We start from the raw sequence: 27,495 nt of genomic DNA, 5'->3' as shown, positions 1-27,495 counted from the left end.
AAAAATTATACAGATAGAGTGATTGAAATGCAACATGTCTGACGTTCTTCCCAATAAAAATCATTCTGTTTCTCCACATGATATCCTAAATGTAGCCCCTTGTCTTGAGTCCATCAGGGCAATAAAATGCTATGACCCATACATTCCTTTAAGAGCTATCCCTAGCTTTTTGTGAATTATACAATCAAAGGCTTTGCTGTAGTCTACAAAGCAGAGGCTGGATTTCCTTTGAAATTCCTTTGAACACTCCACCATCCAATTTATGCTTGCAATATCATCTCAAGAGTCTCTTCCTTTCCTGAACCCAGCTTGGACATCTAGCATTTCTATGTGGGGTTGCGTTTGAAGACGGTTTGGAAGCTTCAAGTAGTCCAACGAGAGGCAGCCAGGTTAATAATTGGGGCGACATACAGGGAGCACACAACTCCCATGTTACGTCAGCTCCACTGGCTGCCAGTTTGCTACCGGGCACAATTCAAAGTGCTGGCTTTGGCTTATAAAGCCCTAAATGGCCCCAGCCCAGTTTACCTGTCTGAACCCATCTCCCTTTATGAACCACTGTGGAAACTAAGATCTTCTGGGGAGGCTCTGCTCTCGGTCCTGCCACCATCAAGGCATGTTTGGCAGGGACGAGAGACAGGGCCTTCTCAGTGATTGCCCCCCGGTTATGGAAACTCCCTTCCTGGCAATATTAGATAAGCCCCCTCCCTCCTGTCCTTCAGAAGGATAGTGAAGACCTGGCTGTGGGACCAAGCCTTTGGGGCAGTGCAATGAGGCAAAATGGTGTCCTGAGATGGGTTTTAAGCAACTTTTAATGTGAATATAAGTAATTTTAAAGTTTGTATATATTTATGGTTTTTATGTCCTGGCATTGAATGTTTGCCGTATATATGCTGTGCTCTGCCCTGAGTCCCCTGCGGGATGAGAAGGGCGGAATATAAATGTTTTAAAGAAAGAAAGAAAGAAAAAGAAAGAAAGAAAGAAAAAACAAGAAAGAAAGAAAGTTCTTCTGCTGATCCTAAAACTTGCCCTGTTTAGTATGAGGACATACAGTCTTTCAGGTAGTTTGGACCCAAGTTGTGTAGGACTTTAAGGGTCAAAGGCAGCACTCTGAATTCTGCCCCAAAATAGATCAGTAGCCAGTGGAGCTGTTTCAACAGGGTATGTTAGGATGTAATCAAGGCATGTGTCACAATAACCAGAACGAATTTTCAATAAATGGACACAGCTGGCCAGGTCCATAGCCAGGATTTTGTTTCGGGTGGAGCTGAGTTTGATTCGGGGGGGCTGAGTTTGAGTGAAAGAGGGTCTACCCTAGCAAACCTTTTGTATCGTTACCCCAATACCCCCAAGCATATGGGATATATAGAGCATAGTGATCAGATCATGCACAGTTTAAATAATGTACCAGTAAGGCCTTCTCGCGGACCACCATGAGAATTTTGGGAGGGGGGTGTGAAACCCCTCAAGCCCCCCCCCCCCGGCTACATGCCTGCAGCTGCTGCTTTAATTAAGCAAATGCCCCCCTAGCCAAAATTGAAACTGGCCATCTAGGCTCAGATCCCTGCCCAAGAGAACATGAAAAATGTGAACCTGAGATTTCAATAAGAGTGGAACCCAATTCAATATAGACTGAATCCCTATTCCCTGATCTATCTTCTAACTGTCCAGGCATATCTCTGTTTTCTCTGTTTTACATTTCAATTTTTTCAACCTGATCCAGTCCATTACTAGCATCAGATCTGGTTTAGTACAAAAAATGGCTACCTTGGAATCAGATGGAAAAAAGAGAGGCCCCTTCTGCATTGCCATATGATCCAGATTATCGAAGCAGATAATCCAAAATATCTGCTTTGAACTGGATTATATGAGTCTTTGTTGTTGTTGTTCAGTCGTTCAGTCGTTTCCGACTCTTCGTGACTTCATGGACCAGTCCACGCCAGAGCTCCCTGTCGGCTGTCACTACCCCCAGCTCCTTCAAGATCAGTCCAGTCACTTCAAAGATGCTATCCATCCATCTTGCCCTTGGCTGGCCCCTCTTCCTTTTTCCTTCCATTTTCCCCAGCATCATTGTCTTCTCTAAGCTTTCATGTCTTATCATGATGTGGCCAAAGTACTTCATCTTGGCCTCTACTATCCTTCCCTCCAGTGAGCAGTCGGACTTTATTTCCTGGAGGATGGACTGGTTGGATCTTCTTGCAGTCCAAGGCACTCTCAGAACTTTCCTCCAACACCACAGTTCAAAAGCATCTATCTTCGTTCGCTCAGCATTCCCTAAGGTCCAGCTCTGACATCCGTAGGTGACTATGGGGAATACCATTGCTTTAACTATGCAGATCTTCGTTGTCACTGTGATGTCTACACTACCATATACTGCAGTTCAAAGAAGATAATCTGGATTTTATATGGTAGTGTAGATGGGAACAGAATTGTATATCATCCATCAGCTGATAATGCGGAATCCCCAAGTTTGGATGACCTCTCCTAACAATTTCATATAAGTATTAAACAGCAGGTTCTCCATTCTTCTTGAAATTGCCAAATCTTGTCTGCATGGTGCATTGTGTATGACTCACAGAGACCATGAAGAAGCAACAAAAACTCAATTAGCAGGAAGAATAAGGTTTCTGCATTTGGGATTTTTGTACAAGGTTCTCAGAAAATGTCTTGCTGAGGGAAACACAATACATGTAAACAGGGCTGGAGGTATAGTGGGAGATCTTGCTAATAGTGCATAGACAAGTAGTATTCCCTTATGTCAGCCTTGGCATAAATAGGCCTTTCTCTAACTACATCATTACTTTCAATAGGTTAAGTTGGAGTGAGAGTTGCAAACGATCCCTGTCTTCAGATAGTCAAAAGTTGTACATGGCCATTTTCCTGAATTCAGAAATGAGATCTCATTCTCTTCCATTCTTTAGAAGTTGGTAACTAGAGCCCTTTTCAGGCACAGGGGACAGATCTAAATAGCAAATAAGCAGAGACTCATTCAACCTGAAGACATGATTCTCTTTTTTGACAGAAAAGAAATATTTTTGGGGTGACAAGGAAATCTGGTATAGTACATTCAGCCTGTGGTTTACATCCTTCAGGTTGACTCTGATTTATGGTGGCTCTAAAGTAAACCAATGAAGAGTTTTCATGGCAAGATTTAATCAGGTTTGTCACTGCCTTCCTCTAAGGATGGGTTGTTGTAGGTTTTTCGGGCTATATGGCCGTGTTCTGGAAGCATTCTCTCCTGACGTTTCGCCTGCATCTATGGCAGGCATCCTCAGAGGTTGTGAGGGTGCTTGCCATAGTTGCAGGTGAAACATCAGGAGAGAATGCTTCTAGAACATGGCCATATAGCCCGAAAAACCTACAACAACCTAGTGATTCCAGCCATGATGGCCTTCGACAATACAGAGTGTGGGTTGTTTCAGGTCACCTAATGGAATTCCATGGGTTTCTAACACATCCATCTACACAGCCATATAAAATCCAGATTATTTGCTTTGAACTGGATTATATTAGTCTACACAGCCATTGAAGCCCCCCGTGGTGCAGCGGGTTGAACTGCTGAGCTGCTGAACCCATTGATCAAAAGGTCAGCGGTCCAAATCTGGGGAGCAGGGTGAGCTCCTGCTGTTAGCCCCAGTTTATGCCAACCTAGCAGCTTGAAAAAAATGTGAGTAGATCAATAGGTACCTTTTCAAAGGGAAGATAATGGTGCTTTATGACATCGTGCTGGCCACATGACCTAGGAGGCGTCTACGGACAATGCTGGCTCTTCGGTTTAGAAATGGTGATGAGTACAACCCTCCAGAGCCGGACACAACTAGACTTCATGTCTACCTTTACAAAGCCATATAATCAAGTTCAAAACAGATAATCTGGATTTTATATGGCAGTGTAGAGGTCTTGTCCAATGCTAACACCACTATACCATGCTGTCCCTTTCATAATAACTATATGCTGGTTTTCAAATATACATTAGCAACAATGAAGCTAGAAAATTATGTGAAACAAAGAAAATCTGGGAGAATCAAGGTTATACAATTCTGACTCTAAATTTGTGAGACTTAAATGGGATTATATAGATACAGCCCAGCCCCTATAGACACTGAAATAACAAGCTAAAAGTGAGTGGAACAGTTTTTCCCCGTCTACAGAGAGAAGTACAGCTTGTTTCTTCTTGATTCACGATTGATTCTCCCTTGGCAGCTTCATAGTTCTTTCTTGACTCAGTGTCTCCGTTGAGACTTTGCCTGAATACTAAGTGACCATGGAAACTGGATTACATCTTCTATATCTTCCCTCCTGCTCCCATCATAAAGGCTCTTCTGATATCAAAGCAATACCTTGAATCTAGTATCTTAAAAATGCTGCCTCCTTGGCCCCATTGCAGCAAATGCTTGAGTCTTTTGTAAGCTGATCTCTTAAATCGCATGCAGTCATACAGGCATATCTCAACACAGCAGATGCAGCCAAATATTTGGTATGGGAGAGAAAAAGAAAATGGAAATAATAAAAAATAGGTTCCAGTATCACAAAAAATTGGGCAGCTCAACATGTTTCCGATAACATTTTACCCACAATGAATAATATACACCCCTGTGAAATGAAACAGCCAGGGCAGGTAAGCTGTGTATAAATAAACAAAAACATTGTGAAGTTTCTAAATAATAATAATAATAATAATAATAATAATAATAATTTGAAACAGAACAAGATGACAGCCAGCAGACAAGATCACTCTGCTGGCTGTTATATTGGATCACAAGTAGGACACTTCACAAGTATCTAGGACTGTGTGATGTATCGGTAAATAATGCATGCAGATCCCAGTAAGGTGGCCTTCTGCAGCTGGCAGATTATCTGATTTGAACCAGATTAAATAAGTCTACACTGCCATATAATCCAGTTCAAAGCAGTATAGGGGTGCTTCCAGACAATGTCAAAATGTGGGACATGCTCTCCCAGCATCCTGACATGTTCATTTGTAGCAGATTTTAGAAATCCGCAAGATGGACGGGAGATATCCGGCAGAAATTTACTTTTATTTTTAATTGACTCTCTAAGATGTGCTGGATCTTATATATGTGCACACAAGCAGATTTCTTAATATCTCTCCTCACCCTACAATAAATTCAAGATCTGTTTACTTTCATAAACATCAGAACAAAGAGATGATTGCAGAGAGTTCTCACTGTACTTACTTTCCAATTGTGCTTCCCTTTAGCCACCTGTGTGTCTGTGGCTCCATCTGTTCACAGCCCTGATCAACTGGTTCATGATTTTAAAATGTGGTTATGCGCTGGAGTAATTTACACCAGCATATAGGAATGAAGTCACATGCTTTTCTTGACTGCAGGAATATACAGAGATGAAAATATGTGCATTTTTCGGTTGAAAGCGAGTTTTAAGCACACCTTTTTAACACGTGTTATTCAGCTGTTAATCCGAATCAGTGCACATTTTCCTTAAAGGTCATTTAGACACCCCCCACCACCACCACCCTTTTATCCTGGTTTCTTCCATTTTTAGGGCATGTGTAGAAGGGCCCTAGATTATAATTATCTTAGAATTAAGAATTGCAAATAAAAATCAATGTCAATGCATTAATACAAATAAGTACGTACACTACCTAAATAAAGTGACTTATGCAAAGGAATTTAACTTTGGTCCTCACACTCATTTCTCAGCCCCTTTCTACACTGCCATATAACCCATTTTATCAAAGCATATAATCTACATTAGCTGCTTTGAACTGGATTATATAGGTCTACACTGCCATATAATCCAGTTCAAAGTAGATAATCTGGATCCTCACATTCATTTCTCAGCATCCTTCTAAACTGCCATATAACCCATCTTAGGTAAAGGTAAAAGTTGTCCCCTGACATTAAGTCCAGTCATGTCTGACTCTGGGGTGTGGTGCTCATCTCCATTTCTAAGGTGAAGAGCCGTCGTTGTCCGTAGACATCTCCAAGGTCATGTGGCCGGCATGACTGCATGGAGTGCCGTTTCCTTTCCGCCGGAGTAGTACCTATTGATCTACTCACATTTGCATGTTTTTGAACTGCTAGGTTGGCAGTTCAAAGCATATAATCTGCATTATCTGCTTTGAACTGGATTATATGGGTCTACACTGCCATATAGAATCATAGAATCAAAGAGTTGGAAGAGACCTCATGGGCCATCCAGTCCAACCCCCTGCCAAGAAGCAGGAATATTGCATTCAAATCACCCCTGACAGATGGCCATCCAGCCCGTTTAAAAGCTTCCAAAGAAGGAGCCTCCACCACACTCCGGGGCAGAGCGTTCCACTGCTGAACGGCTCTCACAGTCAGGAAGTTCTTCCTCATGTTCAGATGGATCCAGTTCAAAGCAGATCATCTGGATTGTATATGGCAGTGTAGAAGGGGCCTGGATCCTGAGTCCCTACCAACACTGTGTTGACTTGCCATTCAACAATACATTCAACAGAGCTACCCAAGTTGGGACAAATCTAATAGAAATCATGCATGCTTCTCTTGAGTAAGACACCAGAATTGTTCATATACTGCCCTCTGCTGGTGAAGAATGAAAAATGCAGTTCCAGGAAGAAGGGGAAGAGGTTGATGATCTTTGGAACTGCATGTGGCTTGGACTTTAATCAGGACTGTTAATTCTTTTCTAAACCTTCAGCTAGTTGAAACAGCCTCCTTGATTGTCTCCTTCTGCAATCTTTAGCCATGAGTTGTGATTGCTCCCTCTATGCCTGGACCCTGTGGCAGTACTCAGAACCACAAGGGTCCAAACCATAAGCAGATTGCTGGCCCTTTAAAAGAGTTCTGGTGCCCTCCGGGAGGCCTGATGCTCAAGGAATCTCCTCCATAGCAACTGCCTTCTACGTCATTACTATGGCAACAAAAGTCCAGGTCACCGAATCCCCCCTCCCTTCAGCTGTCCTTCCATTCCTCTGTCTTTCCGATCACATATTTGGAATAGTGTGTGTGCCCGTTCTGGCGGACAGAAAATCACCAGGCTTGGAGACCAGTGTGCGTATTATAATGGGCTTGAATATGACCTGCAATATTGTAATAATTACACTGGTGCAATGGAACCTTGATCATTTCCGCCTTTTCTTTCCCCTGTGTTTGCCCATCTGCCTTTACACAAATCAGACAAGACTTAAAATTAAAAAAATAAAACCGATCCTTGATACAGGCAGTTTTTCTTCTGCATTTGTATTGATGCATGTTTTATGTATTGTTGAAGGCTTTGATGGCCGGAATCACTGGGTTGTTGTAGGTTTTTTCAGGCTATATGGCCATGTTCTACTGTCGTCTATGCTCTTGTCACATCCCGAATATGTGGGGTTGCCTTTGAAGACTGTTCGGAAATTGCAATTAGTCCAGCTAGATTACTCACCGGAGCGTCATACAGGGAGCATTCCACGCCCCTGCTGTGCCAGCTCCACTGGCTGCCGATCCAATTCCGAGCACAATTCAAAGTGCTGGTCTTGACCTATAAAACCCTATACGGCTCCGGTCCAGCGTACTTGTCCGAACGTATCTCCTTCTATGTCCCACCTCGGAGCTTAAGATCATCTGGGGAGGCCCTGCTCTCGGCCCTGCCTTTGTCTCAAACACGCTTGGCGGGGACGAGGGACAGGGCCTTCTCGGTGGTGGCCCCCCACCTGTGGAATTTGCTCGCCGGGGAAATTAGGTCATTGTCTTCCCTCCTCACCTTTAGAAAAAGGTTAAAACGTGGCTGTGGGACCAGGCCTTTGGGCAATCAGGTTAAAGGACAATTGATAATGTTGACTATGGCATGGAAGAGGATTTGGATAAGTTAAGCGGAGTAATCATTAGTAGATGGCTAGCTAAACAGCCACAAGATGGGCAATAGCTAATCAGAGTGTAAGTATACTGTTTTAATCTTTATTTATTAATGTTCATGTTTAATTGTTATATTTGTCATTCTGTATTTTATGATGCGGCATTGAATTATTGCCAATTGTAAGCCACCCTGAGTCCCCCCAGGGGTTGAGAAGGGCGGGGTAAAAATGTTCGAAATAAATAAATAAAAATGTTCTAGAGGCATTCTCTCCTGACGTTTCGCCTGCATCTATGGCAAGCATCCTCAGAGGTAGTGACCTCTCTCTCTCTTCTTTTCCTCTCTCTTCTTTCCCTCTCTACTCTTTCTTTTCCTACTTTACTAAAATTTAATTGTTCTCACACTTTAATTGTAAAGCATTTTATTCATTTTTTTTTACTCCACTCTAGTTGGAGACACTTTTAATTCTAATAAAAACAGTTTTTAAAAAACCAGATGGTTTATGCTCTCGACCTAATAAGTGCCAGTGGATATTTGTCCAATTAAATGTCCCACTTGGCCTAAGAGATCACCAACAATAAGGACAAGGAATCACAATATATCCAAGTTTGGAGCCTGATGGCAGAAATCACTGCCTGGGGCCCTGGACACTTGACTGTCATAACTCCATCCTTATCACCCAGGTTGGCCCCTTCCCCAGACAATCTAGGGAGGGAGTGGGAAGCTTGAATGGAAACCGAACTGCTTAATAATCCATGTTTGTTAGGGCTGGGCAACCACGGCAAAATTTGTTTCTAAACTCGATTCGTTTTTAGGGGGTTTTTGCGTTTCGATTTTAAAAAGAATTACGAAATTTTCCTTTAAAAAATTTCGTTATTTACGAAATTTCGTAAATTACGAATCAATTACGAATCGATTTTGAAACAATTACGAATCAATTTGTTAATGGCGGGCACAATCGCGCAATACGCTAAAAAAACCTCCAAATGGGATAGGAAGCTTCCCTCTCCCTCTGTTGTTGACTGTTGGTGTGATAATTTATTTTATTTTTTTCACTGAGAAAACAAACAGCAACCCTAAAACTTGCACCAGACATGCGGAAATAATAATGAAACAATTTCGAATCAATTACGAATCGATTTCGAAACAATTACGAAACAATTACGAAACGAATTGAAAAAATTCGTTTCGTTTTTTAGTTGCTCCTGAATAGTTCAATATTGCTTCGTTATCAAAAAAAATAACGAATTAATAACGAATTACTAAATTAACGAACGAAACCGCCCAGCCCTAATGTTTGTACATTTTGGCACCAGTCATACACACATCCTTTCTGGATGGACTGAATAAACCTCTGTTGCTTGTCTTCACCCTGGTGAGTGTGATCTCTAATCTGAACCTTTGGGCTGTTAGTGTAACACTTGCCAGGTACAGATCCTCCATATTCATAGTCCTAGCCTGAATTTGACCTCAGAAACAGCTACAAAAAAAATGTGGCCACTGTATCATCCTGTCCTTAGAGTCAATTTGCCACCAGACTCTGTTACCTCTCCAATTCCTCATCCAAATATCTGTAAATCCTTTGCCAAGTATTGCTTAAATTTTATTTGACTATGTCTAGCTTTCCCTGAGTCATGCCTCAATGTCCCTATAATATGTGTTGTGCAGCTTTGGACTTTCTTTTCTCCTTTAAGCACATCCACAGGTGAACATTCATTTGGCATGAGTCCATTTGCATCATTAGACACTGGTGCTGCTCTTAGTTGTCCTATGTTGTATCCCCGCAGCTTGTCCATTGGGATTGTCATCTTCTGGAACTATATTTTGATTAATTTTGGACTGAGGTATCATAAGGCCTTCATGGTAAAGGACATTCAAAAGAGGAGTATCATACCTCCTCCACAGTACTAACAAGCATTACCTATGATGCCACTGCCATTGTCTCTGAGAGATCATTTACCAATTTCATCACCAGTTTTGCCCATTAGCTACTTGGAAAATTCAGCCTGGCTCCTTGGCAAAAGCCTGTCTGACATTGTATACTCTACAAATATCATCATCATAGCCTCTTGTCTTATAGGACCACACAATCCCACCACCATAGAAAGGTAATGGTGAGGAAACCAAGGTTTCATCTTTCTAATATCACTAGAGAATGATTTGAAGAGGTGAAAGGCAGAAGTGAGAAATGTACTTTTGTTCAACTAGTAATCACAATAGTCTTATAGAATCATAAAATTGGAAGAGACCCCAAGGATTATCCAATCTAACCATGCAGGAACACACAATGAAAGCTCTCCTGATAGATCAGTAGGTCCCAACCCATGGGCCACGAGACCTAAAATAAGGTCCACAGCTGGGGGTACATGTCGCTGTTGGAGGAAAGCAGGAGAGAGAAGGAGATGGAGAGAAGGAAGGAAGGAGATGCCAGCGCATTGCTCTTGTCAGCGGAGCACGCACAAAGGAGCATGAGAGGGAAGGAGAGTCCCCCAAAGTTGTTGTTGTTGTTATTATTATTAGCCCCCACTGCCACACATCAGTTGTAATAGGAAAGCAGCCCCTTTAAAGTTCCTACTTAGTACCCACCCCCAACAAAAATTATTATTGTTGTTGTTGTTGTTAATAATAATAATAATAAAAAAAAACAACTACTACTACTTTGCAGAACTAAACAGGGTCTTACAAAAGCTAATAATAATAATAATAATAATAATAATAATAATAATAGCTCCCATTGCCAAAGACAAGTTGTAATGGGAAAGCACCCCTTTGTAAGACCTTGTTTAGTTCCGCAAAGTAGTAGTAGTAGTAGTAGTAGTAGTTGCGGTTGTTGTTATCATGCCATGAATGGAGGGTGAAAGAGAGAAACATGCCAAGAGGAGGGCACATAAAGCCAACCCCGACCGGGGCCACCTTCCACCTGGAAACCAATGTCCTCACTGCGGGAGAACATGCAGGTCAAGAATAGGGCTCCACAGTCACCTACGTACTCACCACCAGTACACCAAACTTGGAGGACAATCTTACTTGGACAATGAGGGATTGCCTAAGTAAGTAAGTATTGTTAAAGCTGTTTGGGTCTCGCTCTCTGTTTTTTGTATTTTTTTCAACCTCGGCCCCTTCCTCTTCTTTTTTTGTTTTTTAACATGAGCATTAACAAAATCCACGGATAATAACACAGCCCAACCAAAATAAAAATGGTTGGTGTCTTTGTTTTTAAGCCTTTTCCTGGAGTTATTTGGGGTATTGATTCAGAAAATTGCATTGGATAGACCACATCAGCTCTAGTTTATTAAATATGGTTTTCCATGGGCAAGCATATGGCGATTACTGGATGGCATATGTTCTGCATCACAAACTAGAGCTGATGTAGTCTATCCAATGCAATTTTCCGAATCAGCACCCCCCCCCCCCAAAAAAAACCCAAACCAAATCTAAAGTTGACCAAAAACCGATTCATAACTCTTTTGATACTAATGTTGGAGAGTGGTCCCTGGTCAAAGTGGTCCCTGGTAAAAAAAAAAAAAAAAAAGGTTGGGAACCACTGTGATAGATGGCCATCCAAAAACCTCCAGAGAAGAAGATTCTACCACATTCTGAGCCGGAATATTCCACTGTCGAAACAGTTCTAACTCTCAGGAAGCGGAATCAATGAAACTTGCATGAGTAAGAAAATACCAAATGTCATTGATTCAGTGAGTCTACTTCAATTAAAATTAACTGACAGATTTAGGCTATTGAGTATGTCTTCAAGAAATCTTTAGCCCACATGCTAGCTTGAGCACTTGGAAATTGTAGTTGTGCTGGTACAGCTGTACCAGAAGCTCCAACTTTATTTGCTTTGAATTAAGTGTTTGCTTGCAACCCAAGGTTTGGGATTCTGCAGAAAGGTGGCTTCCTATTAAAGTTTGCAGTTATAGGGCAGGCCCCCTGTCCATCATCGTTAAGTTTGGTTCCACCCGCTGTTCAGGACAATTGAGAAGGGAAGGGAGCCATTTTCAGTCAGTCTCAGCAAGGAAGTCAATGTACAGGATGTGTACAGACTTCTCCTGTACAAAGGCTTCAATCCTTAAGACCTCCCGGGGGAGAACAGTCTTAAGAGCAAAAGGATTCCCAAAGATTCCCAGGGAAACAGCCCTAAAGCTCTGAGGAATTTCAGAGGGAAAAACAGCTTTGAACATCTAAGAACTCCAGCTGAAGTGACTACAGGCCTACTGGTAGGTCCACTCGGTGCTTTGAGACACAGATCAACCCGGTAGTTGGAGCCCACATCAGTTAGGTTTAGGATCACAGTTAGCCTGGGAGAAGTTTGGAAAGGGATTTTCCTTTAGAGTAAAAGTAACAGTTAGAAGCCACCAGTTGCACAAAAGCCTGGAAACATTTGTGTAACCCTTTGAAGATAAAAGAAGTTTCTGTTGATTGTTCACCAATAAAAGACTTTGTTACATTTTACAAGCCCTCTAGAGCAGGGGTCCTCAAACTTTTTAAACCGGGGGCCAGTTTACTGTCCCTCAGGCCGACAGAGGGCCGGACTATAGTTTTTTTTTAAAAAAATCAATTAAAAAATTCCTAGGCACATTGCACATATTTTATTTTGCTGTGTGGAAGGGCCCTTACAGGGGGTTCTTTCTAGCCCTCTTTAGGCAGCAATTCCAGGAGCAGAGAATGGGAAATCTTCCTATTTCTAGTCTGAACAAAATCTGGCTACCAGTATTTAAAAAACTCTAAAATTATAACTGTAAATAAAGAACAACACTCAAACACAAGGGAACTCCAGACAAGAAACAATCAGGGCCAGCTAATCACCTCTCAACAAAGGATTCTCCCTAAAAACTGTCAGGCTATGAAATGGCAATCAAGGTGGCCAAATGAAACATTCATACCTACCTCCAACAGACAAGAGTTCTTTCTCCCACCCTGGATCTTCCACAATTTTCCTGGTTAAAGGTTTTCCTCTGACATGAAGTCCAGTCGTGTCTGACTCTGGGATGTGGTGCTCATCTGCATTTCTAAGTCCAAGAGCCGGCGTTGTCCATAGACACCTCCAAGGTCATGTGGCCAGCATGACTGCATGTAGCGCTGGGGCAGCCTCCCTTAGCTGGCTCACACTGTCCATCGGGCCTGACGGATAGCATGAGCCTGCCAAGGGGGGAGCAGGCCCGCACGGCCTATTTGCGAGTAGACCACGCGGAGCAGCCTCCCTTGGCTGGCTCACGCTATCCATCAGGCCTGACGGATAGCGTGAGCCTGCCAAGGGGGGAGCAGGCCCGCGCGGCCTACTTGCGAGTAAAGGACCTCACGAGGTGCATTACTCGCAAGTAGACCACGCGGAGCAGCCTCCCTTGGCTGGCTCACTCTGTCCATTGGGCCTGACGGATAGCCTGCCAAGGGGGGAGCAGGCCCGCGCGGCCTACTTGCGAGTAAAGCACCTCACGAGGTGCTTTACGTGCGAGTAGACCACGAGGAGCAGCTGCCCTTGGCTGGCTCACGCTGTCTATCAGGCCTGACGGATAGCGTGAGCCAGCCAACGCAGGGGCACTGTGGGAGGGCCCGCTCCTCCTCCGCGGGCCGGATCAGGGCCCTTGGCAGGCCAGAAATGGCCCGCGGGTCGTAGTTTGGGGACCCCTGCTCTAGAGACTGTTTATGGTGAAAATCCTTAAGAATTTCTCTTTGGGCCCCCTGGCTTCCCACTGGGCTAAAGTTGCACATCCTGTTTTAAAGGCAGTTCGTTTCAAGCCCAGCGCGCGGCAGAACAGTAGTCCATAAGATAACATTTCCAAGCTCTTGTGAAGGAATATACCTATGTTATCTCACATTACATACCTATTTTTTAAACCATGAACTCTGTCCTGAAATAGAATGATCTCTGTCAGAGGGGAAAATATTTTCCCTGCCTGATCTGCTTCTACTTTTTACAATCTACTTTGCAAGGACTTAGTTATTTCTTTTAACACCCTGTTCCAGAGAATACAGCCAGATGGAGAATTGCTATGGCAACCTTTTTGCTTCCCTATGTAATGGATGAAGAGGTTTCTGTTTGTTTTTCAAAGATGTTTCTTGCTAAGACAAGAAACAGACAAGAGTAGCAGAAATGTGAAGCCATTAAATCTGGGGATTGGCAGGGTTTCTTGGCTCTTCAAAGCGGATATCAAATCGGAGAGTCAATAAATCAACTGGAAAAACCTATCACTATGGCTGAACATCTACCAGCAAGAGCTGAAAGGAGGCAGGATTTCTGAGTTCTGCATGGGTTAATAGGATTAGCTGTAAAATGACACACTGCTAATAAATCACTGATGGTTTTAAAAAGACAGAACAGCCTTGGTTGGCAAACAAACCCCGGGATGAAAAGAAATGGCTTGCCTTTGATCCTGTCACCTTTCTGGTTTATTTTTTTCTTTGCAGGAGGAGGGATAGAAATTAGCCTTCAACTATCAATGCCAGTCTCTCTCTCTCCAGACTACAGGCTTTGGGAACTTATGACCCTGCACATCTTGGACTTGAACACCCATAAACCCTAGTCAGCACTGGGACTTTGGGAGCTGTAATGCAAACAGTTGAAGGTTTCCCATCTGTGATTCCCATGAGGAGAAGTCAATAGTCTTTTGTCTCATCAGTATTTCTCAAAATCACCCCCCACACACACACACACACTTTTGCTAGATTTTAAAAGCATTTAGCATCAACCAGTGTCCCCTTTGCTGTGTTTTTCAGTGTTTTTATGAGTGACGGTCACTCATTGGCCTGATAGGTGTATTGTGTCCAAATTTGGTGTCAATTCGTCCAGTGGTTTTTGAGTTATGTTAATCCTACAAACGAACATTACAATTTTATTTATATAGATGCAGTCCTTCTCTTTTCCTACTACCTCCCACATTAACAAGAACTATAGTTCCCCCCCAAATTGGCTATGTCATCCCATGACGTTGCCAAAGTATGACAACCTCAATTTAGACTTTTGACTTCTAATGGGAGTTAAAGCTTGAATTGCTCTCAATTTGACTTTTTTAAAGCAGTTCAAGGATATCCATGGGACTTTCTGCCAGCACCATATTTCAAATGTTCCCACAGTCAGCATTTTTCCCTGTCTAGATTTTATGATTACATAGAAACTGGAAATAATCTGTGTGTAAGTGTATGTGTGTGAGCCCACATTTATAAAACTTCAAGTGGACTTACAAACACCACCAATTTGGAATTTGGGGGGACAAAGTGGGCATTTTGGGCAGTCTGTGTGGTCCCAGGAACATCCCAGAGGCAAAAAGTGACCACTGGTCCTACTACCGTTACTCTCCTTTGTTATGGAGAAGTAAATTCTAGTGAATTCAGAGAGGCTAGTTTCCAGGTAAGAAAATGTAGGTTTTCTGCCTATGCCACCAACAAGCCCTCTGCCTGTGTTGCCATCTGCTACTTTGTTCTCAGTGCCCTTTACAAAAGGAGACTCAGCAGGAAGGGTTGGCTTATGTTGTTTAACACAGAAAACACTTTTGTTCTTCAGCACAACACTTCCCCTTGAGATGGATACTGACTATGACAAGGAGAGGAAAAAGAAAGAAAAATGGGAGAAAGAAAGAAAGAAAGAAAGAGCCTAATTCTTAGTAAAAGAAGGTGGTCATAATAAGTATTTTCAAACTATGTAATTTCATATACATAGAAAAACATACAATATTTTGCTTTCAAGATTGGTTCCCCTCCACATGAGACTTCAAAAGCCAAGATAAAAAAGTCAAAGCGAAAAAAAGAAAAGCTTGAGAAGTGGGCAAGAATGAATCTAGACAGTGGATTTAATGTTTTTTTTATGCCACTTCCACTCCTATGGCTCCATGTTGTGGAATCATGGGAGTTGTAGTTTGGTGAGGCACCGGCACCCTTTGGCAGAGAATAGGCATGGATAGAGCCATGTCGGATTATTCGTTGCTCGTAATAATTTTGTTAAAATTACCTTTTTGAAGCGATTTCAAAGCATTTTTAAAAACCGGAAGTCCCTTTGGCCTTTCAAAGCTTTTTTCGCCATTTTTGTTACGACTCAGGAAGTGAGTCGGAAATGATTCCCCATATTTTTGCCCCTCTACTAGCCTGCTGGGAGGCAAGTAGCTTGCATGCTGGGAGACTCCTTGCCTCCCAGCCAATCAGGGGAGAAGTTTGGGGGGAGCACACGGCTCAGAGGCTCATTTGGAGCCAGGAAGGGAAGGGAGAAGGGAAAGAGAAAGACAAAGGGAAGGGAGGCTGTGTTGAAGGGAGGTTGTGTTGAAGGGAGGTTGGAAAAAGAGCATGGTGGGCAAGCAAGCAAGCAGAGAAGAAGGGCTGTTGCCTGCCTGGCTAACTTGTGTGTTGTTGCTGCTCTTGGGGTTTGGGACGGGTGGGCACCACGAGGATAATGTATGGGTGAGTGGCTTGGTTGGAAAGAGCAACACGGAGGAACCAAAGCACTCACTCCAACATTTTAAAAAGCCAACGTTGTAGCAGATCTATCTGGCCTCAGTGTTTTTTAGTTTGTGTTGTACATTGCCTCAAAAGAACTAGATCTCCCATCAATTCAAGCTACTCTTTGAACACAAACTCTCCTTCCTAAAGTTATGAAATCAGCTTCCAAGGCAAAAAGGGCAGGGCTGTTTTTTTCTTTGTTTGCTGTGAGTTGCCTAAAAAGATACTACAAATCCCATACTTTCAAGTCTCTCCTTACCTAACTTGTGAAATCAGCTTACAAGGCCCCAAAAGCTCTCAAGGCCGGTTGTTTGTTATTTCCTTTGTGTGCTGTGCGTTGCCTAAAAGGACACTACTGTATGTATTTTATGGTTGGAAACCGGTCTGAGTCTCTTAAGAGAGGTGAGAAGGTTGATATATAAAACTTTTAAATAAATAAATAAATAAATACTACAAATCCCATACTTTCAAGTCTTGATTATTTTGCGCATTGCGCAATCGTGCCTGCCATTAACGAACTGATGTGTAAATTTTGTAAAGTTCCAAAAAAATGTTAAGAAAAATTTGGAATTCAATTCCAAATCGAATCACCAGCATCTGAAGGGAGTTTTGAACCATTTTTTTTAATCAACCAAGCCTAGCAGAGAAGGTCAAAACCCTTGTAAAATTACAACTTCCATGATTCCATAGCACTGACCCATGGCAGTTGAAGTGGTGTCAAATTACATTAAAAGGCTTCATTAACCACAGAAGGGGATTACAGTAGTGTATTAGGAAAGTAGCCCTCACTCCACACCTCCAGACAGTCCTGGAAACACCAGCCAAATTTGGTTCCAATTTCGTGAGCTGCTTATTTATATTAGGTTAAGGAAAATCATAGGGTTGTCATAAATTGACAGGTGGCTTGACGGAAGACATGTACACAAAGGTAATCATTGTAAGACTGCAATAAAAGCTGCATCCATTGGAGGAAGATGATCTCAAAATTCCCAGTTGGAAATGATTGCATTAAAGGTGCCTTGTTCCTTCAAAGGCCCCGAACTAATAAGCAGGTAATAGTGTGCAAGCAGATATCAATTCCCACAGTTATCCCCTCCCGTCATTCTCTGCCTCCTATTTGACCACAGACTCCCACTCCCGTCTTCGGCTTGCTCTTACCTGCCTGACGAAACTGTTTGAAGTCGTGTCAGAGGAGGTACTGCCATCAGAGCGTTTGAAGCGGTTTTTCCTTTTGCTATATTTCCCCTAGGAGGTCAAAGAAATGCAGAAGAAAAACAATCAGAGACACAGCAACTGTCATAGGGACAAATTCAAGCACGTTTCAAGGTAACGAAGCATGGGATGAGTCCCTACTAAAGAAACCGACAAAAGGTAGACCCCAACAGCATCTGGATGGCCACGGGTCTTGAGGCATTTCCAATCTGAGATACCAAATTTGAGGTGTTTTTGTCATGTTCCACCATCAGCAAAATTGAGAGAAACAGTATTCTGATCTTGCCAGGGAAAGTATGAAATGATGAAAAGCAATGACTTTTTAATATGCACTTAATACTAAAAGTGAGTTAGGTGGTGTATGGGACTGACAGAGTCCCTGCTTGGGCAGCTTACGTCTAAGTTAAATTGACAGGATAAAACTATATTGTACAGTTGGCAGTCCACATTTACTTTTTTTATGGATTTAATTATTTGCAGAAAACTCTAGATCCTCCAGTGCGACTCTATGGTTAACATCTGGCCGATGTTGACTATAGAGATCTGCTGGAGGACCTAGAAATTCCTAAAGCAAAATGGACCATAGGGCCACACTGGAGGGCCTAGAAATGCCCAGAGAGTCATTTCCTCAGGTATAAAAGTGGTCATTTATTTGTGTTTTTTTCCACTTCCACTGAGGTCCTGAGCCTCTAAGCACTGACTGTATGGAGAAACAGATGGATCGATTAAACCATAAATCAGAGCACATGTTAGAAAAGTTACTTTTCAGACTACAATTTCCAGAACTCCCCAGTGGCATGATTCTCATGTTGGGTGAATCAGAAAAGGGGAACTTCTGGATGCATCCTATAATCATCTGGCAAATCTCCTTCTATTGGCATGTTTATTCAGTAATCAAGAATAAAAAACCTCCTATCTATCTATCTGTCTATCTATCTATCTATCTATCTATCTATCTATCTATCTATCTATCTATCTATCTATCTATCACATTTCTCCCAAGTCTGGGAAGCAAAGACTTTTGACAGATTTAAAAACTACCAGTAAAAATACACAGTAAATTATATATGATAAAGACATGAAGTCTAGTAGTGACCAACTCTGGGGGGTGGTGCTCATCTCAATTTCTAATCGGAAGAGCCGGCGTTGTCCGTAGACGCCTCCTGGGTCATGCGGCCGGCATGACTGCATGGATCACCATTGCCTTCCCACTGAAGCAGTACCTATTGATCTACTCACATTTGCATGTTTTCAAATTGCTAGGTTGGCAGAAGCTGGGGCTAATGATGGGAGCTCACCCCATCCCGTGGATTTGAACCGCCGACCATCAGGTCAGCGAATTCTGCATCTTAGTGGTTTAACCCACTGCGCCACCACAGCCCCCAAATTATATATGCCCAAACACAAATTAAATTAAAAGTTAAACCATACATGAACTTTCAAAAAATTTAAACTCCTCAAAAATAAATATTAAATGTTAAAAGATACAGCTTATGTGTAATAGTTTGACTGGATACAAAGGGCTTTACCAAAAGGTAGAAGGGAAAAGGAGAGAGCTAATCTATTTTATTATTATTATTATTATTATTATTATTATTATTATTATTTAAATGCTTCCTTTGGAAGGAATTTTCATAACCATAGTGTGGCCACCAGAAAGCCCTCTGTCATATCTGCACCAGATTCAGCTCTAAAGTTGATAGGACTGATCTCACATCCTAGGCAAACATATATGGGGGGATAGGACCTTTCTGATAGCCTGCACCACAACACAGGGCTTTATCAGTCAAGCAGCACTTTGAATTGTGTCCAGAAATGGACTAGTTCCTAGTTAATGTTCTGTAACGGAAGAGCTGTGGGCTCCTTCTAACCAGCAATTTGCCACAGTATTTTTTACTAACTGAACAGCCTTCAAAGGCACACAGAGAATATTACAGTAATCCAAACAGGATATGATATTTTTCTGTGGTCAAATTAAGACAACTTCAGCGCTGATACACTAACTCCAGCTGTGCAAACTGAATTCCTGGCCACTGCAAAAATGTGGGAACATGAATCCAGTACCTCCAACGTGCAAATTTCTCTCTTCAGAGGGAATGTAACTTGATCTAACACAGTCTGAATCCTTATTCACTGACCAGAAGTACTTCTCTCTCTTCCCTGAACTAAATTTTAACGTGTGTTCCTTCGTTCAGTTTATTACTGAAAACATTTCAGTAATAACTTGGTTGAGAAATCAGCTGAGCATTACAAGCAAAAAAAAGCTGTTGCATGGAGCTGTACCAGGTTTTTCAGGAAAGAAAGCTGTTGCATTATGGCTTATTTCCACAACCACCAACTCTCCCAATTTTGTTAGAGATAGTCCTGATATTATCATATTTTTGATGCTTTAGAATTGTCCAGTTTTTCCTCCTCTTCCTTCTACTTTCTCCCATCATCTCGATGTAGTTATGACATTGGGACAGATTGGCGATGATGCAACAACTTTGATTGGTGTTGTCGAAGGCTTTCATGGCCAGAATCACTGGGTTGCTGTGAGTTTTTTAGGCTGTATGGCTATGTTCCAGAAGCATTCTCTCCTGACGTTTCACCCACACCTATGGCAGGCATCCTCAAAGGTTGTGAGGTCTTGGAAATTAGGTAAGTGGAGTTTATATATCTGTGGAATGTCCAGGGTGGGGAACTTTTGTTGGAATTAGAGAAGAATCGAGTGATGTCCCCACAGGTAATGTGGCCGGGCACACCCTCAGCAAATGAGTTGGATAAGACACTGCTTACATTGAAAGATAAATAATGACATCACGTCTTCCCCTCACAATATATGATGTCAGGTTTTTTTGTTTAATGCTTTTATTTCAGAAACAGGTCGCAGGTTCGAATCCGGGGAGAGTGTGGATGAGCTCCCTCTATCAGCTCCAGCTCCTCATGCAGGGACATGAGAGAAGCCTCCCACAAGGATAGTAAAACATCAAAACATCTGGATGTCCCCTGGGCAATGTCCTTGTAGATGGCCAATTCCCTCACACTAGAAGCGACTTGCAGTTTCTCAAGTCACTCCTGACACGACAAAAAATAAATAAATTCAGAAACATTAAGGTTCAAGGAATGTCACAATCTGAGATTGCAGCTCTCAAAACCTGGATCTGCATGGCCAGTGACCGTGATGGCTGGGGGATTCTGGAGGTTGTAATCCAAAAATTGATGTTCCCAAGCTCTGACGGCAGCTTCCCAATGACAGTGGCAAAAGGTGAATAACTAACCTTGCATGGTGAGGCTACAAAATCATTTCACACAAGCAGCAGATATACACTGGTTTAATATGAAGTTCAGATTTCTTGAAGAGCTCATCATTCACAACATGACGAGCCAGATGTCAATAACCAAACAGAAGTGGATGGTTGTGGAAGGCCATCCAATCACTAATTAATATGCAAAATATATTCACAATAATAATGGGAAACCACACACAAGAAGAAGTACTTTGCCATATAATGAGGCGACAGGACAGCTTAGAGAAGACAATGATGCTGGGGGAAATGGAAGGAAAAGGGAAGAGGGGCCAACCAAGGGCAAGATGGATGGATGGTATCCTTGAAGTGACTGGCTTGATCTTGAAGGAGCTGGGGGTGGTCATGGCCAACAGGGAGCTCTGGCGTAGGCTGGTCCATGAGATCACAAAAAGTCAGAAGCGACTGAACAAATAAACAACACCTCATAGAAGGCCTAGGGTGAAAACATTACACATTTGCTCCAAGGCTTCATTGGGGGAAAGACAACAGTAAAAAAAAATCCTACAGCCAAGGCTGGCTGTACAAGATAACCAGGAATAAATAGCATCCCCTAAATCTGCATTTACATTTGCTAATCCTGGTTAGAATTACCATTTTTTTCACTACTCTAAAGCTAACCCCATTAACATGCAGGACTTATTTTGATAGCCTTCCCTAAACTTCTTAGGAGGAGAGCAATGGCCAATCTTGATAAAATAGTGAAGAGTAGAGACATCACACTGACAATGAAGATCCGCATAGTTAAAGCAATGGTATTCCCTGTAGTAACCTATGGATGTGAGAGCTGGACCATAAGAAAGGGTGAATGAAGGAAGAAAGATGCTTTTGAACTGTGGTGTTGGAGGAAAATTCTGAGAGTGCCTTGGACCGCAAGAAGATCCAACCAGTCCATACTTCAAGAAATAAAGCCCGACTGCTCATTGGAGGGAAGGATATTAGAGGCAAAGATGAAGTACTTTGGCCACATCATGAGAAGACAGGAAAACTTGGAGAAGATAATGATGCTGGGGAAAATTGAAGGAAAAAGGAAGAGGGGCCGACCAAGGACAAGATGGATGGATGGTATCCTCGAAGTGAATGGCTTGACCTTGAAGGAGCTGGGGATGGCGATGGCTGACAGGGAGCTCTTCCGTAGGCTGGTCCATGAGGTCACAAAGAGTCAGAAGCGACTGAACGAATAAACAACAACCCTAACCACATGCCTTCCAGATGTGTTGGACAATAACTCCCATCATCATACCCAGTATGACAGCCAGAAAATGGAACCTGCATATTGATGTACCAAGTTCCCATTGTTTCAATCTGTCTAGACCAGCGGTTCTCAACCTGGGGGTCGCGACCCCAGGGGGGTCGCCTGGCTATTTTGGAGGGGTCGCAAGGCCGCCTCGTTGGCCCCGCCCCAAAGGCCAGGTGAGGACTCCTTCGCACTATTTATTAGAAAAAAACAGTCTTTCCCTTTTGTTTTTATAAATACTCCCATTCTCTGGATATAGATGAACTACATCTCCCAAACTCGAGGTCAGTGCCCAACAAACCCTTCCAGTATTTTCTGTTGGTCATATGAGTTCTGTGTGACAAGTTTGGTTCAATTCCATCGTTGGCGGAGTTCAGAATGCTCTTCGATTATAGGTAAACTATAAATCCCAGCAACTACAACTCCTAAATGACAAAATCAATCCCCCGCAACCCCACCAGAATTCAAATTTGGATGTATTAGGTATTAGTGCCAAATTTGGTCCCGTGAATGAAAATACATCCTGCATATCAGATATTTATTCATAATAGTAGCAAAATCACAGTTATGAAGTAGCAACAAAAGTAATGTTATGGCTGGGGGGTCACCACAACATGAGGAACTGTATTAAGGGGTCGCGGCATTAGGAAGGTTGAGAACCACTTGTCTAGACCCATTGGAAATAACAACTACGGGCCCACACAGCCATATAACCCAGAATATCAAGGCAGACTAACCCACAATATCTGTTTTGAATTGGAATATTTGAGTCCACACTGCCATATATCCCCGTTCAAAGCAGATAATGTGGGATTTTATACAGTTGTGTGGAAGGGGCCTGACTTTAAATCAGGAGTGACAATCCATTGAATTCTAGATGTTGAATTTCAATTTGCAGCATCCCACACTATTGACTATGCTGCCTAAGGCTGTTTGGAATTACAGTTCCAACATCTGAAAGGACAGACCTCTAGTTTAAATATATGAAATCATATTCTCCAGATTTAGAAGCTGTATATCAGTAATGTGCTTAACTAATTGGGTCTGTCTATTTTAAATATAACAGTGGCCAACACATTTGTTGCTGTCTCAAATGTTAGTCCTGTTTCCGGGTATATTTGATTTGCTGATTCCAAAAATGGTACCCTATCAGTTCTAGTTTTTGAGATTCAGAACATATGCCATATACCACTCTTCACTCCGCTCACCCATAGAAAACCATGATAACAATATCAAAGAAACTAGAGCTGATGTCATTTATTCAATGCAATTTTCTGAATGAGCACCCCAAATAACCCCAGGAACAGGCCTAAAATCCCAGACACCAAGGAAAAAATGTTTTCATTGGGCTGTGTAATCTATAAACCAATTAGCAGGGCTAAACAACTTAATGTTTCCAAGCTCTGTCAACCAGATATACGGTTTTGAACTTCTTGCCATTCCAAGTGCCTATCTTTGCATGGCAACAGTGAGGAAAGGCTCACATTTCTTCTAAACTAAATGCACACAGGCACTTCTGCTGAAGGCAGATAGAAATGTATGCATAAGGAAGCATCTTATGATCCCGAACCACTGTTTGTGTGCACGCACATCCACCCACACAAAACTACATTGAAATTCAACTCCTGTCATTCTGCATGCAGAATTTCAGACTGAGGAGGGCAGATTATTGCCCTGCAGATATTATTGGGTTGCCACTCCCATCAATCCTAGACAGAATAGTCATTATTGAGGGATAATAACTGTTATGTTAAGGGTAATAAGAGTTGCCAATCACATTTGACAATTACAAGTTGCTCACTCTTGACTTATAGGCACAGGTGCCAAGGCTGTGGGTGAAACCATGTTCATGAAATACAGGTAGAGTATCCCTTGTCTGAACTGTTTGGGATCAGAAGTGTTTTAGATTTGGGGTTTTTTCAAATGTCAGAATACTTGCATATACATAATGAGGTATCTTGGTGATGGGATACAAGTTCAAACATGATTAGCATTTTATGTTTCACATACACCTTAGACACATAGCCTAAAAGAAATTTTATACAGACATTTATAAAAATAATTTTGTGCATTAAGTAAAGTTTGTCTATACCAATCATCAGAAAGCAATGTGGACAGTCATGGATTTTGGAATATCTCAGATTTCGGAATTTCAGGTAAGGGATGCTCAAACTTGTACTAACAGACTACCTCTTCCTTTTTTCTTCTTTTGATGCTTGCTTATTTGTTGCCTATACATATGACCACATGAATATCTGCAGGAGGCATGCAACCTGTCTTCCAATGTAGTACCATAAACTATGGATGAGTAGGCAGCGCCTGGAAAAGGCTTTGTTTGGACAATTAGTCATATAATCCCTAACCAGCATGGCAATGCCTCTACCAAGCCCTTGTCGTCTAGACATATTGCTTGAAAAAGAATGGTGTGAATCCAGTTCTTTTTGTATGTTTGTGCAAAATATGAGATAAATTGATACAGCAATTTCTGACTTCCCTACATCACCCCTGTATGGGTTTCTAGGATTTCCCCAAAGGAGGCTATATAATCAACATTGTGAATTTTAAAATGTCCCCTTCTGGATAGTTGGGGAACCAGAATAGTTTACTCCACCTATCAGAGGCTTAGGATTTTGTCCCCTCAGGTTTAGGGTTCTATTTCCATGTGCTTTGGAAACTGAGTCCCTTAGGAGTCCCATGGAGGTCATTACATGATGTAATGACACATCCAGTGGGACTCCATGAGGCTGCAGCGCATGGAAACAGAGCCCTACATTTGTCTTCAGGAGTCAGGTGCTACCTGACTCCAAACAGTAGAAAGAAAGTGACAGAATGCGGGGAACTGATGGACCTCAATGTGGAAAGGACGTGGGATGGCTGGTCATCCCAGAAGATGGGGAAAGATGGGATTACTGAGATCATATATTGCACACAAAACTCTTTTAACATTTCAACAAAACCCTAAATCATAGCTAGGAATGATGTGCCCTTCCAAATGTTGGTCAACTGCAACTCTCACCATTCCTTAGAATTAGCCAGGCTAGCCAGGGATGTTGGAACTCCCAATTCAATGTCATTTAGGGGACCACATGGTTTTTTACCCGTTTTGCCTGGAGGCCCAGTGCTATTCACTAGGCTTGTTTGATTTTAAAAAATGGTTCAAAACTCATTTGGTGGTTCGATTCAGAAGTCAATTTCGAGTTTCACAGAAAAAACTGTCCAAAACTTTTCGAAACTTCAGAGACTTCCAAATCCTTCCTTAATGGTTTGAAAGTGTTGTTTCCTGTTTCATTGGGTGGTCTTTACTTTGAAAGTAGTTGCTTTACTCCAGAAGCGGGTAGGGGGAGCAAAGGGAGGAAATTCATCCACTCTGGTTTGAAACACTTCCCAGGCTTGTGACCAGAAGTGAGGGGAGAGGAAAGACAGTAAATCCATCCAGTATGTTTAAAATGCTTCCCAGGCTTGTGACCAAAAGCGAGGGGAGAGGAAAAGAAAGGGATTTAATCCAGTCTCGTTTTAAACACTTCCCAGGCTTGAGACCAGAAGTAGGGAAAAGCTGAACCATTTCCAACTCACTTATTGCTTCACAACAGAAATGGTGGAAAAAGCTTCAGAAGGGCAAAGGAACTTCCGGTTTCCTTAAAAACTTCGAAATCGCTTCAAAAAGCAAATCTTTCTGAATTTATTCCAAATTACGAAGATTACGACCAAACCTAACCATGCCTACTATTCACTTTGGAACTGTCAAAAAGCTAATGTGGTATCAGGAAGACACTATGAATCGATCGATAAGTGTGTGTAGAGCTCCTCCATCTCTGAAGATTAAAACTATACTTTAGACTTCTGCATAGGGTTGCCCATATGAAACTGGAGTGGGCTCCTATACATTTAATGGTTGTATTGGGAATTTGAAATGGTGTTATTTGTTACCTGCTGTGTAGCATGCAACATTACACTAAAATTACTTCTTCTACACAACCTTTAAGCAGTGCTTCTCAACCTTCCTAATGCCACAACTCCGTAATGCAGTTCCTCATGTTGTGGTGACCTCCAATCATAAAATTATTTTTGTTGCTACTTCATAACTGTAATGTTGCTACTGTTATTAATCGTAATGTAAATATCTGATATGTAGGATGTATTTTCATTCACTGGACAAAATTTGGCACAAATACCCAGTACGCCCAAAATTAGAATATTGGTGGAGCTGGGGAGATTAATTTTGTTCTTTGGAAGTTGTAATTACTGGGATTTATAGTTCACCTACAGTCAAAGAGCATTCAGAACTCCACCAACCATGAAAATGAACCAACAGAAAATACTGGAAGGGTTTGGTGGACATTGACCTTTAGTTTTGGAGTTGTAGTTCATCTACACCCAGAGAGCACTGCGGACTCAAACAATGATGGATCTGGACCAAACTTGGCATGGATACTCAATATGCCCAAATGTGAACACTGGTGGAGTTTGTGGGGGAAAGACCTTGACATTTTGGGAGTTGTAATTGCTGGGATTTATAGTTAACCTACAAAGAGCATTCAGAACTCCACCAACCTTGAAATTGAACCAAACTTGGCACACAGAACTCCCATGACCATCAGAAAATACTGGAAGGGTTTGGTGGGCATTGACCTTGAGTTTTAGAGTTCTGGTTCACCTACATCCAGCAATGGGGACTCAAACAATCATGGATCTGGACCAAACTTGGCATGGATACTCAATATGACAAAATGTGAACACCGGTGGAATTTGGGGGGGAAAGACCTTGACATTTTGGGAGTTGTAATTGCTGGGATTTATAGTTCACTTACAATCAAAGCGCATTCTGAACACCACCGACGTTAGAATTGGGCCAGACTTCCCACAAAGAACCCCCATGACCAACAGAAAATATTGTGTTTTGTGAGTCTTTGGTGACCCCTTTGACACCCCCTCACGACCCCCCCAGGGGCCCCAACCCCCAGGTTGAGAAACACTACTTTAAAGGTACAGGAATACGGTACGGATTTCAGCCATACTCCTATCTTCCTCCACAACAGTGTTGCCTTCTTTCCTTAATTTCTAACTCTTTCCTGGTTACGACCTGCCCGTATCTCTTAATATAGAGAGCAAGCAAACACCACCATGTTCCTTTTTAGGAGACGGGAAGTCGAATTTATCAGCTTCCCTTCTTTCACCTGCTTCAAAGAATCATGTTACCCGCCTCTTCGGTCTCCCAGGGGTGGCTGTCTTTTTGGTCTAGGGAGAGTCCCTCACTGAAGTCCTGGAAATATCCAGACCCTTCTGCCCTATGTTGAAAGGGAGGAGGGAGAAACTGAGGCTGGAATGAACCAAACACTTCCCAAGCATGTCTCAGGGAGAGGGAGAGGGACAGCTGTCCGAAAGAAGCCAGTTGTTAGCAGGCCCCCACAGACATGGTTCTCGTAGTTTTAAGGCTAGGCAGGGCAAGGCAAGGAAGCAGAGCCCGGGGTTGGTATTTTTAGGCCTTTCCTCCCCTTGTTCTAATTAAGGCACGTGCGTCATTCAGAGCTGCAG

At 42.3% G+C, this 27,495-nt stretch overlaps 1 protein-coding gene across 3 annotated transcripts in view; it reads right to left on the bottom strand.

Moving 5' to 3' along the window:
- The window catches only part of CACNB1 (calcium voltage-gated channel auxiliary subunit beta 1), a 93,478-nt gene that overhangs the window by 58,763 nt on the left and 7,220 nt on the right, over positions 1-27,495 (bottom strand). For all 3 annotated transcript variants that reach the window (XM_060781094.2, XM_060781091.2, XM_060781093.2), the window contains exon 2: positions 17,386-17,472. In XM_060781094.2, the coding sequence (XP_060637077.1) occupies positions 17,386-17,472 (87 nt within the window). The remainder of the gene's footprint in view (positions 1-17,385; positions 17,473-27,495) is intronic.

This window comes from Anolis sagrei, chromosome 6 (genome assembly GCF_037176765.1).
Source record: "Anolis sagrei isolate rAnoSag1 chromosome 6, rAnoSag1.mat, whole genome shotgun sequence".
NCBI classification, from domain to species: domain Eukaryota; kingdom Metazoa; phylum Chordata; class Lepidosauria; order Squamata; family Dactyloidae; genus Anolis; species Anolis sagrei.
Note: the sequence above shows the minus strand (reverse complement) of the source record. Positions and strands in the feature narration are given on the sequence as shown.